At 39.2% G+C, this 24,015-nt stretch overlaps 1 protein-coding gene across 4 annotated transcripts in view; it reads left to right on the top strand.

Moving 5' to 3' along the window:
- The window catches only part of NCAM1 (neural cell adhesion molecule 1), a 542,627-nt gene extending 519,060 nt beyond the window's left edge, over window positions 1–23,567 (top strand). For 2 of the 4 annotated variants that reach the window (XM_073585307.1, XM_073585306.1), the window contains 4 exons: window positions 3,735–3,942; window positions 5,382–5,498; window positions 7,068–7,811; window positions 16,616–23,567. In XM_073585307.1, coding sequence (XP_073441408.1) covers window positions 3,735–3,942; window positions 5,382–5,498; window positions 7,068–7,811; window positions 16,616–16,736 — 1,190 coding nt within the window. In that variant the 3' untranslated portion in view covers window positions 16,737–23,567. The remainder of the gene's footprint in view (window positions 1–3,734; window positions 3,943–5,381; window positions 5,499–7,067; window positions 7,812–16,615) is intronic. The other 2 variants (XM_073585308.1, XM_073585309.1) reach the window with 1 other exon arrangement.
- The last annotated feature ends 448 nt before the right edge of the window (window positions 23,568–24,015 follow it).

The following is a 24,015-nucleotide window of genomic DNA, read 5'->3' as shown; positions in this document are numbered from 1 at the left end:
TAGGAGAATAAAAAGAAACTACTGCGGGAAATAACTTCAGAACGCCATTACTAATACCACCTTATATTTCATAAATAAACGTCTGCACTATAAGCCAAGGAAAAACAAAAAAGAAAAAGCAAAATCTAAACAACCTCAAAAAAATCGCAACCGCAGATACAATAAATTAACAAAATAAACTATTCTCATCTCTCCACTGCTCCAACAACTCAGCACCGATGTATTGGCTGTCCTCCTGGTCTTTGTTTATAGGTCAATGATTGACTGCAGTCTTGTGCCGGCCTTTAATAAGCAAAGACTTGGATGATCGCTGTAACTTCGGTGGAATAAAAGAAGTGAGTATAAATTTTTTATATTATTTTTTTATTTTGTTGGAAGACTTGTAAATAGATATTTAATTTGTGCTTTGTGTCCTGAAAAATGTCTGCCTCTGCAATCATATGTTACTCTCATCCATTTGCCTAGCGACACCCGGTGCAGAGGGCGTGGAGTATCACGAGTGCTGTACGATATTAGAACTATTTGAAAGGTTTCTTCCTATCTTATGTATATTTCTCCAATAAAACAATAAAAAAGTTTCGAAAAAAATTTATAAACATGATGAGTTAAAACATTTCTATGTTTATATTATTATTTTTTCATTATAATTTCATCTGTTTTAAAAAGAAATTCAGGTTTGGTTTGTTGGTTTGTTTTAATGATTTTATAGCCTATTTGACAGAAAGATTGAAATTTTAATTTAAATACTGATCTCGAGGGATGATGGGGTGTCACTATCAAATCAACTCTAAGGCCGGGATCACACATGCGAGGAATACGGACGAGTTACGCATGTTAATACCCGGCACTGCCGCCGGCACTCAGGAGCGGAGCGTGCAGCTCCATGTATTGCTATGCGGCCGCGCCGCACGCTCCGCTCCGATTGCCAGTGGCAGTCCCGGGTATTAACATGCGAGACTCGATGCCATATTCCTCGCATGTGTGATCCTGGCCTAAGAAGAGAAGTTCCGTTGTATACGCCCTGTTACTACATTTAAATGAGAAAAAAAAATCCATTGAATGTTCCTCTTTAAGACAGATAGTGTTAAATGTTGTTGTGCAGAAAAATCAGTGAACATTGTGCAGAATATATTTTAATGGTAAGTTAATTAAAAATGCACAAAATGCATTCTTTAATATATTAATGTATAATATTGGCTTTGCGGAGATACAGTATAGCTAGGTGGTGGATGTGACTGGGAAAGAAAGAAATAAGCCGAGGACAGAGGACTGTGCTCTACTTCAGTTGTAAAACAACATTCTTGGCTGAAGTGAAACACCAGTACAGGCAGGAGTCAATAGGGAGTGGCTTTGGCTACCTGGTGATACTGGTCCTGGGCCGCTTTTCATCCACCATAGTTATGATTTCTGGGTTACTAAAATTTACAAGGAAAGTGTCATCAGAAAATAACCTAAATGCATTTTAATGTTAGATATAATTTTTACATATTTTGATCATTTTCTTGCATTTTCTATGTCAATATCTACAGTATAATAAAAAAAAATAATAAAAATATTGATGGTTTCACTCTCGTCACTAGGCCTTATACTAGACTCATACCTCCTGTTCTTTACACATTACTTTTGGCAGTTTCATCATCATTACAGACAGGATTACAATGAAAGGTATATAGTAGACATCATTGCAGTAGGTGATGTCACAGCTCACCTCCTCCAACTCCTGTTTAATGACTGATAACTCCTCTATATACAGTGTATAATACAGGATCCACCATTCACAATAAATTATATCACAGCTACCCTCCTCCTCCTGTATAATGACTGGTAACACCTCTATATACAGCAGATAACACAGGATCCATCATTCACAATAGGTGATGTCACAGCTCACCTCCAACTCCTCTTAAACAATGACTGATAACGCCTCTATATACAGTATATAACAATGAAAGGTATGTAGTAGACATCATTTCAGTAGGTGATGTCACAGCTCACCTCCTCCAACTCCTGTATAATGACTGATAACTCCTCTATATACAGTGTATACACAGGATCCACCATTCACAATAAATTATATCACAGCTTCCCTCCTCCTCCTCCTCCTGTACAATGACAAGTAAATATACTGTATAGGTAAATATACTGTATATACTGTATAGATACAGTATATAACACAGGATCCACCATTCACAACAGGTGATGTCACAGCTCATCTCCTCAACAATGAATAATAATACCTCTTTATACAGATATACAGTAGATAACACAGGTGTCATGATCCAGACCAGGTTTTGAGTCCTGTCTTTCCATATTCCCAGTCTGGTCATTTCAGGGGTTAACTTTTCTCAGCCTTAGTCTGGTCTCATGTTTGCTATTTAGCTCCGCTGCATCTTGCAGTAGGTGTCAGCTGTAGTTCTGCCTCTGGCATGTGTATCTGACTCTAGTATATCCTGATTAGTCCTGCTGTGATCCCTGACTTGCCCCGTGTCTGTTTTTTCCTGACTCAGTGTTTCCCTGCAAGTTTGTTGACTCCCTGGTTTTGACTTGGCTTGCATTCAGACCTGCTTCTGTCTTTTGTCTTTGTCTTATCCACTTCCATCCGTTTCTGACCACATGTACTGCTGTGACCTTTGGTACTTCTGCTCCTGGCTGTTTCTGACTCGGCTTGTCTGACCACTCTTTCGCCACTTGGTGGCGCTTGTGATGCTGCTCAGTGTTGCTACACTGTGTGTGCAACCTCTCTTCTCTCACCAGCACCCCCTGGTAGAGGCTGCGCTATACTGCACTGCAGTAGCATGGCAACAGGATCCACCATTCACAAGAGGTGATGTCACAGCTCACATCCTCCTCAATAATGACTGATAACACACCTATATACCGATGTACCATAGGTAACACAGGATCCACCATGCACAATAGGTGATGTCACGGCTCACATCCTCCTCCTGCTGTACAGTGACTGATAATACCTCTATATACAGTAGATAACACAGGATCCACCATTCACAATAGGTGATGTCACAGCTCACCTCCTCCCCCCTGTACAATAACCTTTGCTCAGATCAAAGTATGCCTAGAAAATGCTCATATAGAAGTCACTAAGTCAGAGTCAGTCTATTGCTGTCTACGTCCACATGGCTGCTGAAAAGAGCAGGAAGTGAGAGTCTAATGTTACATTTAGTGGGCGGTGTGAAAACTGCAAGATTTCATTTTATTTTTTATTCAATATTGATGTGAAAGATGAAATATTTTTATAGATATAAGATAGAAACTTGATGTAACCAGTAGGTTATATTCACATGCTTGATGGCACCATCTGGCCATCACTCCTTGGGGGCTGCCCTAATGGTCATTCTTGTTGGTTTGAGATGTTCTTTAACACAAAGTACAGTATATTGGTTAAGTGTTCTACGCTATAGATAACGCTTATAGAAATTACACATTGTACCGGTTTATTGCATTTTTCACCTTTTTTCACAGCAGTTAACTAAAGAATTATCTGCAAAATATGGTAATGTAGTCTTGACTTATTTTTCTCTTCAGGCAAGAGCCACACAATCCCATCCCCTCAGTCTCAGCTTTCATTTTCTGTTAGATATTTTGTGCAAGGAAATATAATGCACAATGTAAAGTAATTTACTGCAAAGATCCTAACATCAGATCTAGTGACTGCTGATCATAATTCCCAATGTGGCCACATCTAACCACATTCTCCATTTTTTTTCTTTCTGAAGCCACCACCAGCGCAAGCTCCGGTTTGGGTACAGGAGCCATTGTAGGCATTCTCATCGTGGTTTTCGTTCTTTTGTTGGTGGCCGTGGATGTAACGTGCTACTTCCTCAACAAGTGCGGTCTGCTTATGTGCATTGCTGTCAATTTCTGCGGAAAGGCTGGTCCCGGGGCCAAAGGCAAGGATATTGAAGAAGGAAAAGCGGCATTTTCGTAAGTCTATTTCTGATGGTCATATCAAATGTATAGTATAGTCAAGTGGATTGTCCAGGAGTAAGAAGACCTACTTCTAATAATCGTCTGTTTTTGAACACATTCAAAGGGTGTTGTTGGGTTTGTCATTGTAGCCGGAGGCCTACTGAAGGCCCCCAATGCTGCCATGTTGGTACTCTGGTGTCTTGCCAAAGGTTGGACTTAATTGGAGACCATTATTTTTAATATCTACTGCAGTATAAATGTCAGGCTCGCTAGTTGAGATGGATCCTCTAAGCCTTAGGTTTGAGTAGGCACACGGACCCCGGGAGTCAATGCAGCAAGCAAGAAAGCAAGTGGGCAGTGAACACATGGACAGTGTGGAATCTTAGGAGTAGGTCACATGAAGTGGAACCCAGCAGGGATGAATGCAAGCACAATCACAAAAACCACAGATGGTGGACCAAACATAGGACTAGAGTCCAAAACACAGCAGTGTGTCTAAATAGGTTTAGGGAGATGATGTCATTGATTCACTCCGGGGAACCTGCAAAACCTGACATGGAGCTCAACAGAGGCAGCGGACCCAGGGGAAGAAAGCAGAGCTTGGGATACCTGGGACAGGCATGTAACAATAAAGAACCATATTGAAATGGTTTGAAAATAAAAGTGATAAGTAAAAAAGTTTGTTAAAATAAAATAAAAATAAAAAAAACCCTTAAAATTAGAATCACCCTTTCTTTTTCCCAGTCATAAATAAATGTTGGTAATTTGGTCTGTACGCCACAGCTGTAAAAGTATTATCTGTACGGTAAATGATACTAAGAAAAAAAAAAAATGAAACGTCAAAATTTCAGGTTTTGTTTAATTTGTTTTTTGTCGCAGCAGCCTCCCACAAAAAATGCAGTAAAAGGCGATCAAACTATAGAATTTACTCCAAAATGTTATCAATAAGACGCCAACTCACCACGCGTAAATCAAGCCTTCGCACAGCTCCGTGGATGGACAAAATAAAATTGTAAAAAAAATTGTATCTCTGTAACCACACTGAACTGAAGAATTCATTACTGCATAACTAAGGCCATAAAAAAAATAAAACACAAAAAACAATGGTGGAATTGCGGGGTTTTTTTTACTGTTTACCAAATTTTTTACCCATTTTTCAGCAAATTATATGTTAAAATGAATGGTGTCATTGAAAATGGCAGCTCATCTCGCAGAAAGCAAGAAAGCAAGTCCTCCTACAACAATGTAGACAGAAAAATAAAAAAATTGATTTTTTTTTTTTTAAAAGGAGAGGAAAATATTAAAATGCAAAAATGAAAATTGGCAGAGATCTTTAAATATTTCAGTCATTGTATATTTTTTACATGAGTGCGGGATTATTAGTAGTTTTTTTTCCTATTTTGTTTTCTAGTTTCTGAGTTAACAGTAAAGTGTTTTTTATGTTCTCTATACAGAAAAGACGAGTCTAAAGAACCCATTGTCGAGGTGCGAACGGAAGAAGAGAGAACACCAAATCATGATGGAAGCAACCAGACAGAACCCAACGAGACCACTCCACTAACAGGACCTGAGTATGTGAGGATAATCAAGTTTTAGAGAGAGAATAGAATGTTTTGTTTTTTTTTCCGGTGGCTTCCTGTGGACAAATGTGGTTGTACACTGTGGAACGGGCAAAAACATAAAACTGTGCAGCAAGCAGCTCTCTGCTCCAGTCTACTGGGGACCACCTCTGTGATGTACATACACCCTAATTGGGCAAATTGAATTGGGTTATTTTAAAGATGCAACTCCTTCTAGAGGTCATTTTAGATTGAAAGAATAGTATTTATTTTTTCTAGAAAAGAGCGCTCCTCTTGTCCATGGGCTGTATTTGGCATTACAGCTCAGCTTTATTCACTCCTGTCATTAACAACATGCAGATAATTCATAAAAAGTAAGTAGCACACCTGCTTACAAAATCAGACAGACCACACTTGTATACAGAGGTGGCCTTACTTACCTTTCCTTTCGACCCTATATGTGACGTGTAACTCCATTCCCACAATTAACCATTTTCTGCCATTCATGAGACCAGCGATATCTTGTTGATCACTGGGGGTCTGACCACTGGAACCCTCAGTGATTCCCAGATCTGTGGTATGGATCCCGAGAATGGTGCTCTGCAGATCATTGTGTGATTGTAATGGAGAAGCACTTGCTGGACTCCATTCATTGTTTTCGGGACTGCTGGAATTAGATGAGCTCTGTAAGGATAGAGGATTGTTGTGGGAATGGTCCTTTATGGTTGAAAACATCTGTAGGTTGATATTTAGGTAGCTATTGAGGTTCTTGTTAATAGTTTTCTTTCTTGTGCCTCCATTTTCGATCGTAAAACTAAAAAGTTTTGTTGCCATCTTTTACCAGGAGGTCACAGGGGTGTTGCCCAAAAACTATATCTGAACCCCTTTCCAGACCACGTCACCTTCATGTCTTTTCTTCACCATACTTTTTTTTTCATTGCCTCTGACTATACTTTAAGATGTTCTGCTTCCCGGGAGGATTCGTCATGCACCCTGGTGCTTTGCCATCTACAACAGGAGGTGTTCCGTTCTTTCTTGGAGAGTTGACAAGTTTGTGTTTAAGAGGGTGTTGTCCCATGTGGAATAGTTTTAGCTCACCGACTCAGTGAGGTGTAAAATAACAAACTAAACGTTACTTACCCTTCTTGGGTCCAGTGGTCTTTGTTGATCAGTTGCAGCGGTGATGTCAAGTTCATAGCGCTGCAGCCAAACACTGGCTCAACTGATGTAGATTGCACAAGCCATTGATCCCAGTAATTGGCCACAGAGATGTAGATGGGGTGTCACCATTGCAGACAATCTATAGAGACCAGAATAGCAGCATAACACCATACAGCGGTGTACCGAGAGGAAATGGCCCCCAGGGATGCCAACTAACCGGCTAATAATGTTTCCTTCTCCATCTTGCTTCTCTTCAGATTTGCTATTAACAGTATTCACCTGTCTAATTCCAGTAATCACTTGAGTGTTACTTTACTTCTGTGGATGTGTTTGTGTGGTTTACTCTCTTGTGTATCCGTCACTTGTTTTCTTCATTTGTCTTCTTTCTCTCTTTCTCTCTCTGCTCCTTTGCTTCCACAGGCATCCAGCTGACACCACAGCCACCGTTGAGGATATGTTGCCATCTGTCACCACCATCACCACTAATTCTGACACTATCACAGAAACCTTTGCCACAGCTCAAAATAGTCCCACAAGCGAAACTACCACCCTCACCTCTAGCAGTGCCCCTCCACCCACGTCTGCTCCTGACTCAAACTTAACGCAGTCCGCTCAGGCAACTCCCACCAAAAAAGAGGCACCTAAACCCCCAACACCTGCTCCTGCGTCTTCTCCAAAGGTTGCCCCTCTGGTAGATCTAAGTGATACCCCATCTACTAACAGTTCAGCTAATGCTGTAGCCAGTCAAGGAGGAGTTTTAAATCCCAGTTCTGCCACCACTGAAGTTGAAGCTCCCAAAGCCACCACTAAGCCTCCAGCGACAGTCCCAGCCAGTACCACGAGCCCACCCGTTACTCCTGAACAAGTGAAGCAGGCAGCTTCGGGCATTAAAAGCCCAGAAAATGAAGCAGTACAACCCAGCACAGTGAAAAGTCCAACGGAGGCTACCAAGAATGAGTCAGCTTCTGTCACCAACACAAAACCCGCCCAGGGTGAGGACTTTCAAATTGATGGGGGGACCTTCAAGACTCCAGACATTGATCTTGCAAAGGATGTTTTTGCAGCTCTTGGAACTTCTTCTGCCGCTGTGGCTAGTGGGAAAGCTCCTGAGATTGCTTCTTCCACTACAGACACCTCTGTACCGCCTGCTTCATCCAACACCGAGTATGGCCTCTTTTAATCCTCTGTGTTTTGTTACGTCTCAAGTTATTGTTTCGCTGTGTTGTGCTCTGCTTTTCATTTCTAACCTTATTGCTATTGTTCAGCTAATTTCTAAAATGTGTGCCCTATTAGTCAGATCACAATTCTTACTAAGGATTTGATAGCTTTGTGATCAAATTTGGAATTCTACGATATAAGAAATATCCTATAAGGAACATTTAGGTTCCAATTATCTTAAGCCATTAGTATTTATATGCACCCGCTAGAGTCACTGAGGAGATGGATGTGAGACATCTTAGAAAACACAGAACCTTAATGCTATGTCATAAGTAAAGCGGAAAAAGGAGAAATATGCAGCACTCACCAATACTGGACCCGTAGAAGCGAGTAATCGCGAAACGGCCGTTGTCCGGCACCTCCCTCCCCTAGCATTCCTCTAACGTCCTGCATGTCCACATATCTTAAAAATATTTATTTGCGCTAGTAATACCCACAATATTGTCTCTCTTCAAAAACAAACATACAATATAAAAATATATATATATGTGTAAATAAATTCCCTTTATAATCTCAAAAACCACATCAATAGTGCAACTAAATAACGCAAAATGAACAATAAATTAAGGAGGAAGCAGATAAACTAATAAACTGATAAAAAACCAAACCGCTCCCCCACATAGCAGTGTGTAAAATTAGGCACACATAAATGCACCTGAAATTGGCAGATGATAAAAATTAGTCTCAATTCAAATAGCGCACATACCTATTGTGCTCCCCTGCTGGACTTCCTTATAATCCAATAGTGAAGCGGCGTGGATAGAAAAAATAATAATCACGAAAGGATCTGGGTAAATGTTGCAAGAGGGTCACCTTTAGTGATGTCCAAAGTACTAGCGGGGGATGCTCCGGCCGGTAGCAATCCCCCTGTTCACCGCTGATACTCCACTTGGTTGATCAGCCAGTTGTGGAGGACTTGTATACACACACTGGATTAAGAAAGAAATCCAATTTTAATCCTATTCATGAATATTCTGAAGCTTTTGATGCCTTCCAGAATAATGTCATACAGGACATTAGGAAGGTTTCAGATAAAAAATGTAAGAGATATAAGCATAATTTAACAAGGAAGGAGGAAGATGCTATTAGTCAGTTACAGAATAATAAAAATATTATCATTAGGCCAGCTGACAAGGGTGGCGGGATTGTCATCCTGAATACAAAAGATTATCAAAAGGAAGCCTTTCGGATTTTAGCAGACACACAGACATATCAATTAATGGAAAATGATCCTTCTGATGATTATATCCAAGAAATGGGAGAACTTATAAAAAAAGGCTTTGAAAAAGGTTTTTTAAATAAGCAAGAGAGAGATTTTATTAGCACTCCGTACCCAAGGGTCCCCTATTTTTACTATTTACCAAAGGTGCACAAGAATCTGTCTAAACCACCGGGCAGACCGATTATATCGGCCATAGGTGGACTAACATCTAACTTGTCCAAATATGTGGATTGTCATTTACAAAAAATAACTTCCACTCTTCCTACGTATTTAAAAGATAGTACTCACATTTTAAAACTTTTTAAAAATTTAGTATGGCAGGATCATTATATTATGGGGACCCTTGATATCACCTCATTATATACGGTGATACAAAATAAAAAAGGTTGTGAATCAGTTGAGTATTTTTTATCCAAGAATAGTGCGATACTTAAAGAACAGAGGGAATTTATTTTGGATTGCATTGAATTCATCTTAAACCATAATTATTTTAAATTTGAGATAAATTACTACTCCCAGAAATGGGGCACAGCTATGGGTACAAGATTCGCCCCTAGCTATGCCAACCTATATGTGGGAAAATGGGAGCTTGAGACTATTTTTATCAATGGAGAATTGTGTCCGAATTTGGTGCTCTGGCGCCGTTTTATTGATGACATTTTTTTCATTTGGTCAGGTGGTGACATTTTATTGAATAAGTTTTTAAGTGATCTAAATAAAAATTGTTATTTTTTAAATTTTTCTGCCACTACCAGCCAGAAGGAGGTGAATTTTTTAGATTTAAACATTTTTGTTGAGGAGAACACTATCCAAACCCAAGTATACCATAAACCTACGGATTCGAAGAATTTTATCTCTTTAGATAGTTGTCATCTCCCAAAATGGCTTCTGAACGTCCCGAAGAGTCAGCTCATCAGAGCTCATAGAAATTGTTCTAAATCACAAGATTTTGAAAAAGAAGCAGAATCTATGAACAATAAATTTAAGGATAAAGGATACGATATTAATTTATTGGAAAAAACCACAGAGACAGTTAGAAAAATACCAAGAGTTCAATTATTGGACCCTATTAAGGAAAATATTCAGGATGCTTTTGGGGTTGAGGAAAATATTCCGATCATTTTGCAATATAACTCCAATGTTGGAATTATTAGGAATATTGTCAGCAAGCATTGGAACATTTTACAAAACGATAAAATTATAGGGGAATTGCTGCCTGAGCACCCCAGATTTGTATTTCGAAAAGCTAATAACCTTGGAAATTTGATTGCGCCCTCAATACCTAGAATCCTAAATAAACAAGATAAAGGTGAATTGAAACTGCCAAGTGGTTTTTTCCATGTAAAAAATGCGGACCGTGCAAGAAATTAAATACAAAGAAGCAAAAAATGATTACCAATAGAGGGATTGATAATAAAATCACTGATTTTATTAATTGTAACACCAAAGGAGTCATTTATGGGTTAACTTGTCCATGTGGTAAAATGTATATTGGAAGGACTATTCGTCCCATGCAGGTACGAATTGCTGAACACCTTCACAATATTATTAATAAATTCACTGGTCACCTCCTTTCTAATCATTTTTGTATTCATCATGGGGGTTCTATTAGGGGTATTACGGTAACTGGCATTAAGATAGTTAAAAAAAGTTGGAGAAAAGGTAATTTTATTGAACAAATGTCAAAAGTGGAAAGCGAGTGGATTTTTAAGATGAACACACTTATGCCAAATGGTTTAAATAGTGAAATAGAGTTATTTGCTTTTAATAAATAATAATATATAATCACATGGGCTGGGTATATAGGTGCCACCTTATTGGCAGGGACCATCCCTGATGAAGGAAGCAGTAAGCCTCCGAAACGCGTAGGATTGGTCTAAATTTCTGTCAATCTTTTTCAAGCCGATCACGTGCTCTGACACGTGACTGTGACGTCACGCAAGGTCCTGTACCTTGCCGGCTCCAAACAGCGTCCTCCGCTTCTCGCCCTTCTGTCAACGGGTGGAGTATCAGCGGTGAACAGGGGGATTGCTACCGGCCAGAGCATCCCCCGCTAGTACTTTGGACATCACTAAAGGTGACCCTCTTGCAACATTTACCCAGATCCTTTCGTGATTATTATTTTTTCTATCCACGCCGCTTCACTATTGGATTATAAGGAAGTCCAGCAGGGGAGCACAATAGGTATGTGCGCTATTTGAATTGAGACTAATTTTTATCATCTGCCAATTTCAGGTGCATTTATGTGTGCCTAATTTTACACACTGCTATGTGGGGGAGCGGTTTGGTTTTTTATCAGTTTATTAGTTTATCTGCTTCCTCCTTAATTTATTGTTCATTTTGCGTTATTTAGTTGCACTATTGATGTGGTTTTTGAGATTATAAAGGGAATTTATTTACACATATATATATATTTTTATATTGTATGTTTGTTTTTGAAGAGAGACAATATTGTGGGTATTACTAGCGCAAATAAATATTTTTAAGTAATTTTTTAATATCATCCAGATAAAAGGTGGCATTATCTGTTAATTTGCAGCTGTCATACCCTCATGCAGCGCCACTGGTTTTTATAAGAATGTCCACATATCTATTGATGGAATTCATGTGAAATAAAGACGCACAGTTTTTCAGCTATATTGGTGAGTGCTGCATATTTCTCCTTTTTCCGCTTCACATTGAAATATTCGTGTTTTTTCATGCAAGCTTCTCCGTTTTTTGACTGAAATATATACCGCAATACTTCAGATAAATAGCTCCGTCTGTTAATGTGGTGATTTGTGTGCCCTAGTAGGCCGTTCATCTGTTTGCTCTTTGCTGGGATCATTATGTCATAAGTAATCATTTTGATAATGTGTACTAAAAGGCTTTACTGGCTTTTAAAAAATTACATTGGAAAGCCATAAGGATAAAAGTAAAACTCTTTTTTGCACTCCTGGGCTGCCACTTTCACGGTAGAGTGGAATTGCCAGGGCGGAGAGCAGACTACTGGGGTGAGAATAGCTTGTTTACTTCTTTATCCAAATGACTCCCCTTTGAGGCCAAAAAAGAATTTTAAAGGGGTTTTGCAGTGGAAACAAGGTATCATTTATCCTGTGGATAAGTGGCAACCTGATGATTATTGGGGTCCTGCTGGGCCGAATGGAGCACCTTTTATCCCTGTTATAATGTAGCGGCAGTGCACATGCTTGACCACTGCTCCATTCATTTCCTGTGGGACTAGCGAGCTCTGCACACAGCTTTTTCCAGCAGACCCATGCAGAATGAATGGAGTGGTTGTCGAGCGTCCGATCTGTCACTCCATTTTGTAATGAAGTTAAAAGTTCCATATCTGGAATAAAAATTTGCAGTTGGGCCCCTTCGATCAGGAAGTTACCTCCTATCCCGTGGATGGGTGATAAGTTGTTTTCACCGGACAACCCCTTTAAGAACAAAAACAGTTGTAGCTAGTGCCAACTTATTTAATTTTAGGCAATATTTCATGTCTTTGAATGAGCCATAAGATATTCACATGAATTTTCCTCTTCTGGAACTTAATAAGATCTTAAAGTTTTATGTACGGAAACTAGAATTCCCATTTAATACTCCTTTTGGGAGCCATTCAAAATGTAACCATTAGTGATGAGCGAATGCGCTTGGATACCATGTAATCCAAGCATGCTCGGGTGTGATCCTAGTATCTTGGGCATGCTCGGATAATATATTCGAGTCTCTGCGGCTGCATGTTTTGCGGTGGTAGACAGGTAGACTGTCTACTACCACAAAACATGCAGCCGCAGGGATTCGAATATATATTATCCGAGCATAACCAAGATACTCGGATGACACGTTATCCGAGCACGTTCGCTCATCACTAGTAACCATGCATGCTGATAATGGTTGCATGTGCAGTGTCTATGAATTGTGACAGCTACACTCTTTAAAATAGACAGACCTGCTTCTTACAAGGGAGTTTTTAACTCAATGCTTCCTGGGATAAAAAAACATGGTAGCTACTTAGAGAGGCAATTTTTGTTCCTTCTCATGGGGGGAGACCTAGTGTGTATGCTGCTTTTAAACCAGGCTTGCTATGAAAACCTTTTGTGTTTGACCTTTTTTTAACCTCTTGTCCTGCCACCTTTGTTCTTACCTTGATATCAGCCAGAAGAATGAGTGAATCAATGTGCAGGACTCTGGTCCATCTGTCACGGTAGTCCTGTGTTCACCAGACAGGAGCCCTGAGGACCACCTCCTACCTACTGGAATTCCAGACATCTTTTTTGATTTGTAGTCTCAGCACGTGTTCACCAGAGGGCACATATTTTCTGATTTGTAGTCCCAGCTTGTGTTCACCAAACAGGAGTCCTGAGGACACCTCTTGCCTATTGGAATCACCAACACCTTTACTGATTTGTAGTCCCAGCTTGTGTTCACCAGGTGGAAGTCCTGAAGACCACCTCCCAACTATTGGAATCCCCAACACCTTTTCTGATTTGTAGTCCCAATGCACATTCATTAGACAGGAGTCCTTTGGACCACCTCCTACCTGCTGTAATCCCCTACACCTTTTCTGATTTTTAGTCCCAATGCAATGCCATCAGAAGAGGCAGGAGAAGATTCTCAGGGCTCCCGTCAGGCAGACACGAGATTACAAACTTGGCCACTGGACCAGAGTCCTCTGAATCGACGCTCTCCTCTCTGGCCATTTATAGCAAAGTGAAGAAAACCAAGAATTGGTCATTTTAGAAAGAAAAAAAAAACATCTTAAAATTTTGCAAAGAGAAATCTACTTAAAGTTATTGGTATTTTCCTTGTAATTTTTCAGCCAAATGCTGCAGTTATAAACCAAACTGCAGTAAAAGGACAGTGGTGACCAAAAGGTCAAGTGTTTGGGGAGAGTGCTAGGCATATGCTGTTTGGCTCCCATATGGTCATACAGTCAAGAGAAAAACTAAGTACACCCTCTTTAAATTATATTTTAGGTATCTGGATGTAATAAAAAATATCTGATCCTTAGGAGTTCTTAAAATTAGGTAAATACAAAGAACTTAGATGAGCAATAGATAAGACATTCTTTAAAAACGTAAGCCAAAATACAGAAGCAATGTGTGAAAAATTGAAGGGGTTCTCCACTTTCAGACAATGTTTGGCTGTGGCTGTAGTTTGTTAAAAAACAGCAGAAGCTGTACTTGCCTTCTCCAGGTTCACAGATGAGTCTCCATTGCTAATCTCGGTGTCTGGCTTTGGCTGTGGCACTGATGTAAGATCGACAATTCTGCAGCCAATCAGTGAGCTCGGTGGCTCTGAAGGGGGTGTGCTGTCAACAAAAGCAGAACAGCTGAGATCAGTGATCGTCTGTCGATGTGATGTTAGCGCCACAGTCAGTGCCAGACTCCAGGAGCAGCAACAGAGAGTTGGCAGAGGACATAGTTGAGTAAGGCAGAGTTTGTTGTTTTTTTTAAACAAACTGCAGTCATGGTAGAACAGTATCTGAAAGGCAACAACCCCTGCTAGTAAAATTTGCAAGTGTCAAACATTTAAGACAGTTGACAATTTTTCCAGGAGTGGACGTCCCAGCAAATTCACTCCAAAGTCATACCGTGCAATGTTTAGAGAAACTGGAAAACCCCAAAAGCTACAGCTCACACGCTTTAGGCTGTGTGCACACGCTGCGGAAAAGGTGCGGATTCATCCGCGCAGATTTTGTACAATCCGCAGGTGAAACCGCAGGTCAAAAGACCTGCGGTTTTACCTGCTGATTGCTCTGCGGTTTTGCCCTGCGGTTTTTCATCTCCTCAATGGAGGAGATGGCAAACCGCAGGAGAATCCGCAGAAAGAATTGACATGTCAATTCTTTCTGCGGATTGAAAACCGTAGATAATCCGCGCGGAAAATTCCGCACCGTCTGCACTGCGGTTTTTGATTCCCATAGGGAATCATTGTACTGTACACCGCAGCAGAAACTGCTGCGGGTCCGCAGCGGCCAAAACCGCTGCGGAACCGCAGCAAAATCCGCAGCGTGTGCACACAGCCTAAAGGTCTCAGTTAACATGCTAAATGTTTAAGTTCATAATAGTACAATTAGAAAAAAGACTAAACAAGTATGGCTAGTTTGGAAGAGTTGCCAGGAGAAGGCCTCTTCTATCTAGAAAGAAAATAGGAGCATGGCTAAAGTTTGCAACGTTACATCAGAACAAACCCTTAAGACTTCTGAAACCATTTTTTTGGACAAACCAGAACAAACATGGAGATGTTTGACCCAAAAAACATGCACCTCGTTTGGTGAAAACCAAACACAGTATATCAGCACAAACTCCTTATTCCAGCTGTCAAACATTGTGGTGGAGGAGTCATGATTTTTGCTGATTTTAGCAGCCACAGGATCTGGTCACCTTGCAGTCATTGAGTCTACCATGGACGCCTCTGCACACACCAAAGTATTCGACAGTAAAATGTGATCTATTCAAAACCTAACGCTTGGCTGAAGCTGGGTCATGCAATAAAACAAGCACACCAGCAAATCTACATCAGAATGGCTAAAAAAAGAATCAAGGTGCTGTAGTGGGACCTTATGAGATCCGTGCATAAACAAATGGACACTCACCTCATTGAACTTACATCCTTATAAAGACCCCAAACTTCATCCAGAAAAAAAGTAGAAAACCATTACTTAACATTATCGAAGGTGGTAATACAAGCTATTCTATTGATCCACTGGGTGTACTTAATTTTTACACACTGCCATACTTTTTGTTGAATAATTATTGATATGGTGTATTCTCTGTGTTCTTGTTCATCTGAGGTTGTATTTACCTAATTTTAAGAGTTTCTGAGGACCAAATGTTATTTTATTACGTCCTGATACATAAAATCTTAAATTCTAATAGGGTGTACATAGTTTTTCTCAGGACTGTATGTTCTGCTTCCTGATGGCAGGAAGTGAGATCTTGTAATAGTGTCAAAGGGATCTTCTAGAAGGGGTAGATTGCTAAATAAGTGTAGAAGATATGGCTGATGCATAAACTGAATGCACTGATTTTGGAGCCCGGCGCGATATTACAGTAAGTGGATATGTGGGTTCCAGCACTGTTGGACATTAGTTCATGTTGTTTAAAGGGCTTGTCCAGGGAATAAATATTTTTTAAAAGGCTCAGACTAGGATAAAAAAGAAGCATCACTCACCCTCACCAATACCCCACAGCCTCCGTTTTGATGCTTTCCCATTTCCCACTGGTCCCTTCTTGGTCTCAGGTTGGACTACTAATTGGCATTTTTGGCCATTTCTAATATGTTGAATTGGGACTAAGAAGCAAAGACCAGCAAGGATCGTGCACTGCAGGTAACTGATGGGGATGAATATTACTGCTTAAAAATAGTTGTCATCCAATGGACAATTTTCTTGACGCTGTACCATGAGTGAGTTTGGGCATGTTTTGGTGATGCAGAACAGTTTTATTCGAGTAAATGGAACTGGATTGTAATTCCAAACACAGTTCATGCGTTGGATTATTTTTTTTTAGTCTGATCTCACTTTGTCTTTCTTTTGCAGGAAGGCCCCTGTAGAAGAGAATTCTAAGCCAGAGGAATCAGACAGCAAGAGCACCCCAGCAGAAGTGAAAACAGTCCCTAATGAAGCCACTCAAACAAATGCAAACGAGAGTAAAGCATGATTCCTCCAACAGGGTGCGGGTGTGTTACATGGGAAAGTGGATACTAAACAAAATAATGTTTGAAGAAGAGCCTCATGCTAGCCATTTACAGAGTGAGGTTCATACACACAAACACGTCATCATTCCTCAAATCTTTGCCTTTGTTGTTATAATTATTATTATTATTTTCATTCCGTTGAGTTATTTTCTTTTTTTTTCTTTGAATAAAACCTGTTTGTTTTGTGAGACTGAAGAAAAAGGTTCATATCTTGAGTACACACTCTTTATGAACAAAGCCCAGTGACAACATTTCAAAGAGATGACCCAAAATAAAACTATCAATCCCCAGTTATTTATCACGTGGGAAGGAAAAAATGGTTTAGACAGATAAGATTATAGAGCTGGGCTAAGACTTTTACCTACGTCAAGTTCTAGGAAAACCCTTAAGATTATAGTTTTTCTTTTTTATTTTAGCTAATACACTATGTAAAAAAATCTTCGTATGTTTTGCCCTGAACATTTGGTCTTTTGAGTTGTAGAAGCCGGTTCGCCTTGCATGAATGGCGGTGGAGAAGGTTTACATGTTGGCTGTCACATTCTACTATTTGTATAGGAAAATAAAATTCGAATAAGATGGAAAGTTATCTCTGTGTGTCTTAAAGTCTTTCACAATGTCATATTAGCTGACTTGTTATTAATAGGTCATGGCCCAAGAAACAAAATTTGCTTGGTGGCTTAATTGCGTGTGGCTAATTCCTTAGAGATTGACAGAAAATACTTTATCCCGTGTTGTTTCTGTCCGTATCGAATCGTCATTATTTGAGCTTCATCCAATAGAAAACATCGATGCCTTTGTTATAATAAATAAAAGTGGGCATTTGTAAGGAAGGATTGATGTCCAATGTGTTGGACTTTGTGGATTTGGCACACCATATCCAACATTCAGGCTCATCATCGATAAAGAGTGGATGGTGGTGTGTACATGATAGACCCTTGGTTAGTACCCAAACTGTTTTTTCTCTTACCAGTTGACTAGTCGTGGAACTTTTTGATGCTTAATTGGATGCCCATTTCATAGGCAGCCAGACAATAATGGTAACCATGGTTGAGTGATTATGATTTGCACTGTACAGAAAGGACCATGAACAGTATCTGTTGCTGTGATCATACACCCCGAAAAGTGTAAACCAACATATAATCTTATGTGTATGGTAATAAGAACCTTGAATTCGACATAATCTTGCCAATCATTGCTCTTTTTTTTCTATAAGGTCCTTAAAGGACATATGTCAAACGTTGGGCTTCTAATGTGTTATTGTGTGGATACATCTCAGTAACCATTTATCTCTCACGCAAAGTCTTTGTGTATGCACTCAAGCACCAGTGTTGTTTCTGTTTTAGATAGGATTGCTTCGAAATGTGCTTTCTTCATATAGACATAGAATTTAGTATGGTAGCGGCTCCATAGGATATTTTCTCAAGCAGTGTTTAAAGATATCAGTTAGTGGAAGCTTAAAACAACATTCCTGAAATTTGATTTTTGGATTCCTGAATGGTACCACCAAGACAGGAAAAGGAGTAAATTATTCCTATACATGATGTCCCTTTAATCAATAACCTCATTGACTCCAACTCACAATTGACAAAGGCAAAGAAAAGTTTTATACTTCGTATCGTAAATTAGCTGTCATCCTATGAAATACGAGCGGATCTCAACCACACATCTACTCAAAATCGGATTTCTATCAGGTAGTGAAGTAGGTAGTGAATCACATGTCGATGTACTTATCAGAGTAGCAAGAACGTACTGTAGAAATATTCAGGTAGTCAGTTGAGACATCTCTGCGCTTTTGAATTCTTTAATTTCAGTCCAAATTTTACTTTTTGAGCGGCTGTTTGGTCAAATTAAATAGGGGTTTGGATGTGCTCAAAACTGTTGAACTTACTAATATTCTTAATGGAAGCTCCACCAATGACCTGATTTCACTTACGATCACAGGTCATGGAATATTCTCATACATTTTGATCCTGACACAGGAGCTTCCTTCCTTTGTCAGACCATGGTCAGTGATGTGGGATGACTGTCTCAGTTCCATCACTGAGCCAGCCTAATTTAGTATCTAAGAATCTGTCATGATGGAGAAGTGATCTGACTTAGCGTCATGGCCGATTCATCACGGGCCAGCACACAGAACCAAATCGTAATTGGAGCTGCCAGAACGGACATTAAAATTCTACAGTAAATTACCCAATACCTTCTTTATAACACTTAGAACACTTCATTACAAAAATTAAGATATATTCCTGGTATAATTAGACTCCAAAAAATGCTCCATGTCATCAAACCTTTGTTAATGCAGTGCCTTATGAAGAATTGTATCTGTCAAAATTAAGGCTTTGGCCTTGACGTTTAATCATAGAGGTCAAACAATTTCATCTGCTCAAAGGCAAGTTACCTACTTTACTTGGGAGTAAGTGAATAGTTTGGACATCATGGACCTTGGCAAAATCATTGATTTTGGTAACTCAACTGGTCAATGAAGCACAAATCTCGGTAACTTTTTGTCATCAGTTATATTACAGATGGGATGCTTGGGCAGAACAATGCTAAAAAGTCATGGTTTTTTTGGTCCATTGATTAGCACATAGATGATATTTTCTAAGTTACATACTATACGACAGTTTTAAAGGGATGGTATCCATAATTAGTCATTGAATCCCTAATTTAGAAAGTTCTACAACTGTCAAAAAGTAAAAATGGAGCCATTTGCACTCATTTGGTGGTGGATATGTTATGAGCTAAACCAAAATTCAATGTCATAAAAAGTTCATAAGGACATGGTAACCTCAGTAACATAAAGTCTGCTGTACCATCATTGATGTTGATCGACTGTTTTCAAAAAGCATAATTTTGGCTCGAAAAATTGCCGCCACTAGTGAGAGTGGCCGATCATTACATTGTATAGCAGGAATGGATTGGTGATAAATGACACCCAACTCTTTAATTTTGGAAGATTTGGTTTGCAGAGATTTAGCTATTCTGTGAATGTGAACCCTTTGGTCACACTTTTCCTCCATCTCAGCATTGCAAAGAACAATTCGGGATTTGTATATTTTCTGTTTTTCGTATGTAGGATGCCAAATGTATATTTTTGCTTTTACGTTATAATTCAATTTGCAGTATTGACATGCACATTTTTATTAGATTTTCTTTTATATTTTGTTCTCCATGTTTACATTTTATTGTTTTTTTTCACCGTTTCTACATTTCAACATTTGCTTTGTTTTTTTTTGTCAAGGGTTTATGTAACTGCATTTTTTGTTAAATAGACATGGTATATAAAAATATATATATATTAGATTATTAGCATGCGTGCTTTGCAATGAGATGTTATGTTTTCGAGGGGGAAAATGGATGCTTACAATAGACTTTGGTTCTGTCTAATTTCACTAAGGTAAAGTCAAATTTATTACTCCTCTCAATGTTCAGCACAAATATTCCACTTTTAAGTCCATTTAATACACACACATATGAAAAGTAAAGAAAACCTCTAAGTCTCTAGCTCAGGTTACCCCCATTCTCCTTATCCATGGACCATTTAACCTGCACTAGATTCCTCTTCCACACAGAATTTTTCCACAAATTAGGCATGGGTAGGCCAACCTTCTACATTGGGTGGGAAAATTGGACACGTCCAAAAACTGGGTCTTTGTATCCAGGGTAATGGTGGCATGGTAATGGAAGCCCTACTTTTGTTGAGTCCCACTTGCCCTAATAAGCCTCTCATATGTACAGCATGATGGGGTGCAGAAGAGATTTTGGATGAACCCAAAACTAGTACAGTGGGGTGTATTATCACCCCAGAAATGGCTTACATATACTGTACAGATAACAGCATTGTCAACCTATGTGATACTAAAGACGCGCACTTTGGAGGTACAAATGTGGTTGTATTATGTGAATGTCCATCATGAACATGACCCTTTGTAAAGTCATCCTTTATGGTTCTAGGTTATTTCGAAAAGAAATAAGTTATCCCCTATCCATTAGGGATCACTGGAGGTTCAACCACAGGAATCTCTAGCGAAATTAGGTCGCTTGAACTCCATCCTGAAGCGAGCTGAGCATACGCTGCCTCCACTAAATTCACTGTCTATAGGGCTGCCGAGATCAACGCTTGACTATTTCCATCAATGACTGGAACGAAGGTCGAGAATTAGCACCCCCATTCTCGGGGTTTGAAACCCCATTCTCAGGATCGCAGCAGTCGAAGCCCCAGCAATCAGCAAGTTATTCCCTATTTTATTGATAGGGGATAGCTTGATTTTTTGGGAGTAATAACTTTTAAAAATTAGGAACTAGTAGTTTCCTGTATTGGCAAATGCTGGAAATGTAATGTTAGCTAACTTTTTAGTTTGTAGACATCCAGCAATATCCTTCATATTGATAGAAAATACTAGGTATTTTCTTGAAGAGTGCATCTGCGTTGGCTTTCAGAAGTAATTATAGTATATACCAAACTCTTTTATACTAAGGGAAGTGGGCACATCCATCAGTTTAGATCTCCCGTAATTAGCCCAAGTCAACAGCTTGCTGAGGACCAATGGCTTTTGGTCGGGCGGGACTCAGGTCATCCATGGAATACCATGTTTCTCCTGTAGCGGCTGCTGTAGGTTAAATGTATAGTCCGCTAAATCTTCTTCCTGGCAAAATCAGCTGTTTTCATATTTAAAGGGATCCTAAAGGACTCCTTTAATCATTGTGCATACTTGTTCGAAGTGAGTGCAGAAAATTACTGTGTTTATTCTTTGAGACTTGCTTGCATGGATCTGTTGCATATGAGAGTTATGTGAGAAATGTGTGGGACAGTCTTATCTTGTATTTTAATTGGAGATCACCACCTCGCCTGTTCACGACGCGTCAACTATGTTATGTATCGGCCAATGACTATCTGCCAAAACCCTTTCATTTAGTGCCAGTTCACACGTGTGTGGTCTTATAAAACTTGAACATGCTATTTTTTCTCTTTAATCTTCACATTGCTTTCGAGCAGGAGACCGAAAACCATTATGAACACGCCTCTTTTCATACTATAAAACAATTTGAGTCTGTTTGATTGATACTATGTACTTTCATTTCGTTTCAAATTATCTTTGGTAAGGAAATAAAATGGAAAGAAAAATAAAAAAACAAAAATTTGTATTAAAATAATTACAAGGAAAAAACCCTTTTCCCCATTTTGCTGTCAGCTTGTGCACAGTAAACGCGTGAATATTAGTGTGAAATGTGTTTTTTGTCATAGTATCAGAATTAAAAATAATTAAAAAAAAAAAAAAAAAAGCATTGATAAAGTCTAGTTCTGGTGGAGGAACAGTAGTTGGTGGGAATTACGGCCTAGAAGACTTTCACGAATAATTCATACGGTTCCTCAGATAATGTCACGATGACAAAGTTCTGCTATAGTGTGTTTCCATGCCTTTAACAGTGAATGAAGATTTGGTTAAAATGGAAAAAAAATCATCTTTATTATTATTTTTTGTTTATATTACATTGGCCTCTGGAAAGTGAACAACGCTAAGTAAACTGTGAATAAGGTCTTGTCACAATGCTGTGTGTTTATTATTGTTTTTTTCTCTCCTTTTTTACATTTTGGCATTAATGCTTATAGGGATGAAAATGGAGGGATTTGATTAACACTCAATGCCAAGTAGGCGTCTTTAGGCTTTAATTACGTTATGCCCTTCATGGTCTCACAAGGAAAGTTACGTTTCTTGTCCTTCAACATTGCAAAGGTGTAGGCAATCATCTAAACTAGTAATTCCTATCCATAAGGGAATCATTAAAAATATTTTCCACTGCTGGAGAATCCATTGAACTAACTACCACTCTTGCTTTGGAACCCCAAAGTAGGTAGTAAGGAACTCAACGGTACTCTTGTTGGAAAGCTCCACGTAAAATCACCTCTATTGTCTCATATTCAAGATGTCATCATTAGAGATGGGAGAATCAATTTGAAAGATTCTGGTCCATTGGCCAAGATCATAATCTGTGTGTGTCAAACCCAGATAACCAAAAGAAAAATTGGGAATGCCGAGAGGTAAGGCGATTCAAAGGCCACCAGTTCACAGATTACTGACCTACCCAATGAAACAGAGTCTTGCTAATTCTATCTATAGTCATCAATTCTAGAACTTATTGCTGCAAGTATGTAGTTCAGCAACTGCTAGGGTGCCATGTTGCCCATCTTTCATTGGGAGATGTTTTAGAATAGAGAAGTATGTCCTTCACTTAATCTCAAAAAGGCTTCTACTTTTCGAAGGATTTTATGACCGTTTAGGAAAATGAGACATTGAGCTTTGGTTCATAACATGTTAGCACTCAAAAATTGGATTCTTAACACTGTTTTTAAGGACCAAGAATATATACACATGTGTCCTGTATGAGTACCCATGTATTATCCTAATCTTAGGCACCGTATATTTATCTGTAGAGGAGAGCAAGCTTGCGCTGCATCCTTTGGATAGTCAGTCGTTTTTTTTTCTGTGATGATGAAATGCGTACGCTCATTGCTGGGTGTAAGATTTTTTTGTATATGACACCTGGGTTAAGACTTGTATTTTGTGCTGAGCCAGTTGTTTGCAGCTCAAATGCCTCCATTCACATCCCTACCCGATAATCCCAACTTCTGGGGCCTTCTCTCTTGTTAAAGAAAAATAAAACAACAACTTTTTACCAAGTGAATCATTGACTACCAACTTTATTCCCATTCTCACTGCTGTAAATACTGAGTACTAACGGAGAACTTTGCATTCTGTCAAAATACTTGTGTTCAATAAAAGTTACAAAAAATGGTTACTTTGTCATGGTTTTTTTGTGTTGTGTCTTATTTCCTAGGGAGCAGCAGATACAATTGTCAGGAGTGCTATTTTTAAGCCATCCAGTAGGAGAAGGTATTTCTTCTAGCACTCAACTCGAGGAACAATATGGTAGTATCCATGGTAAATCCCCTGCTGCCCTGGAGGTCCCCGCCAGTCTTTGTCTACCTTACTACAGCGATGGACATGCCTGTATAACCATTTGACCACTGAAATGAACTACAGGCCTCAGTACTGTACTTCACAGGATAACTGGGGCCAATAATTTGCTACAGTAGTCACATAAGTAGAAAGATAAGTGCAGAATCAGCAAAGACCGATGTTGACCTAGGGAGCAGCAGCATTGGAGCTGAATTAGTAAAAGAGAATTTCTCTTCATACTTTATGGACGTCATAGAGAAAGAATGCTCAAGAGACCACGGGA

This window comes from Dendrobates tinctorius, unplaced genomic scaffold (genome assembly GCF_039654945.1).
Source record: "Dendrobates tinctorius isolate UK_male_01 unplaced genomic scaffold, ASM3965494v1 ptg000086l, whole genome shotgun sequence".
NCBI classification, from domain to species: Eukaryota; Metazoa; Chordata; class Amphibia; order Anura; family Dendrobatidae; genus Dendrobates; species Dendrobates tinctorius.
Note: the sequence above shows the minus strand (reverse complement) of the source record. Positions and strands in the feature narration are given on the sequence as shown.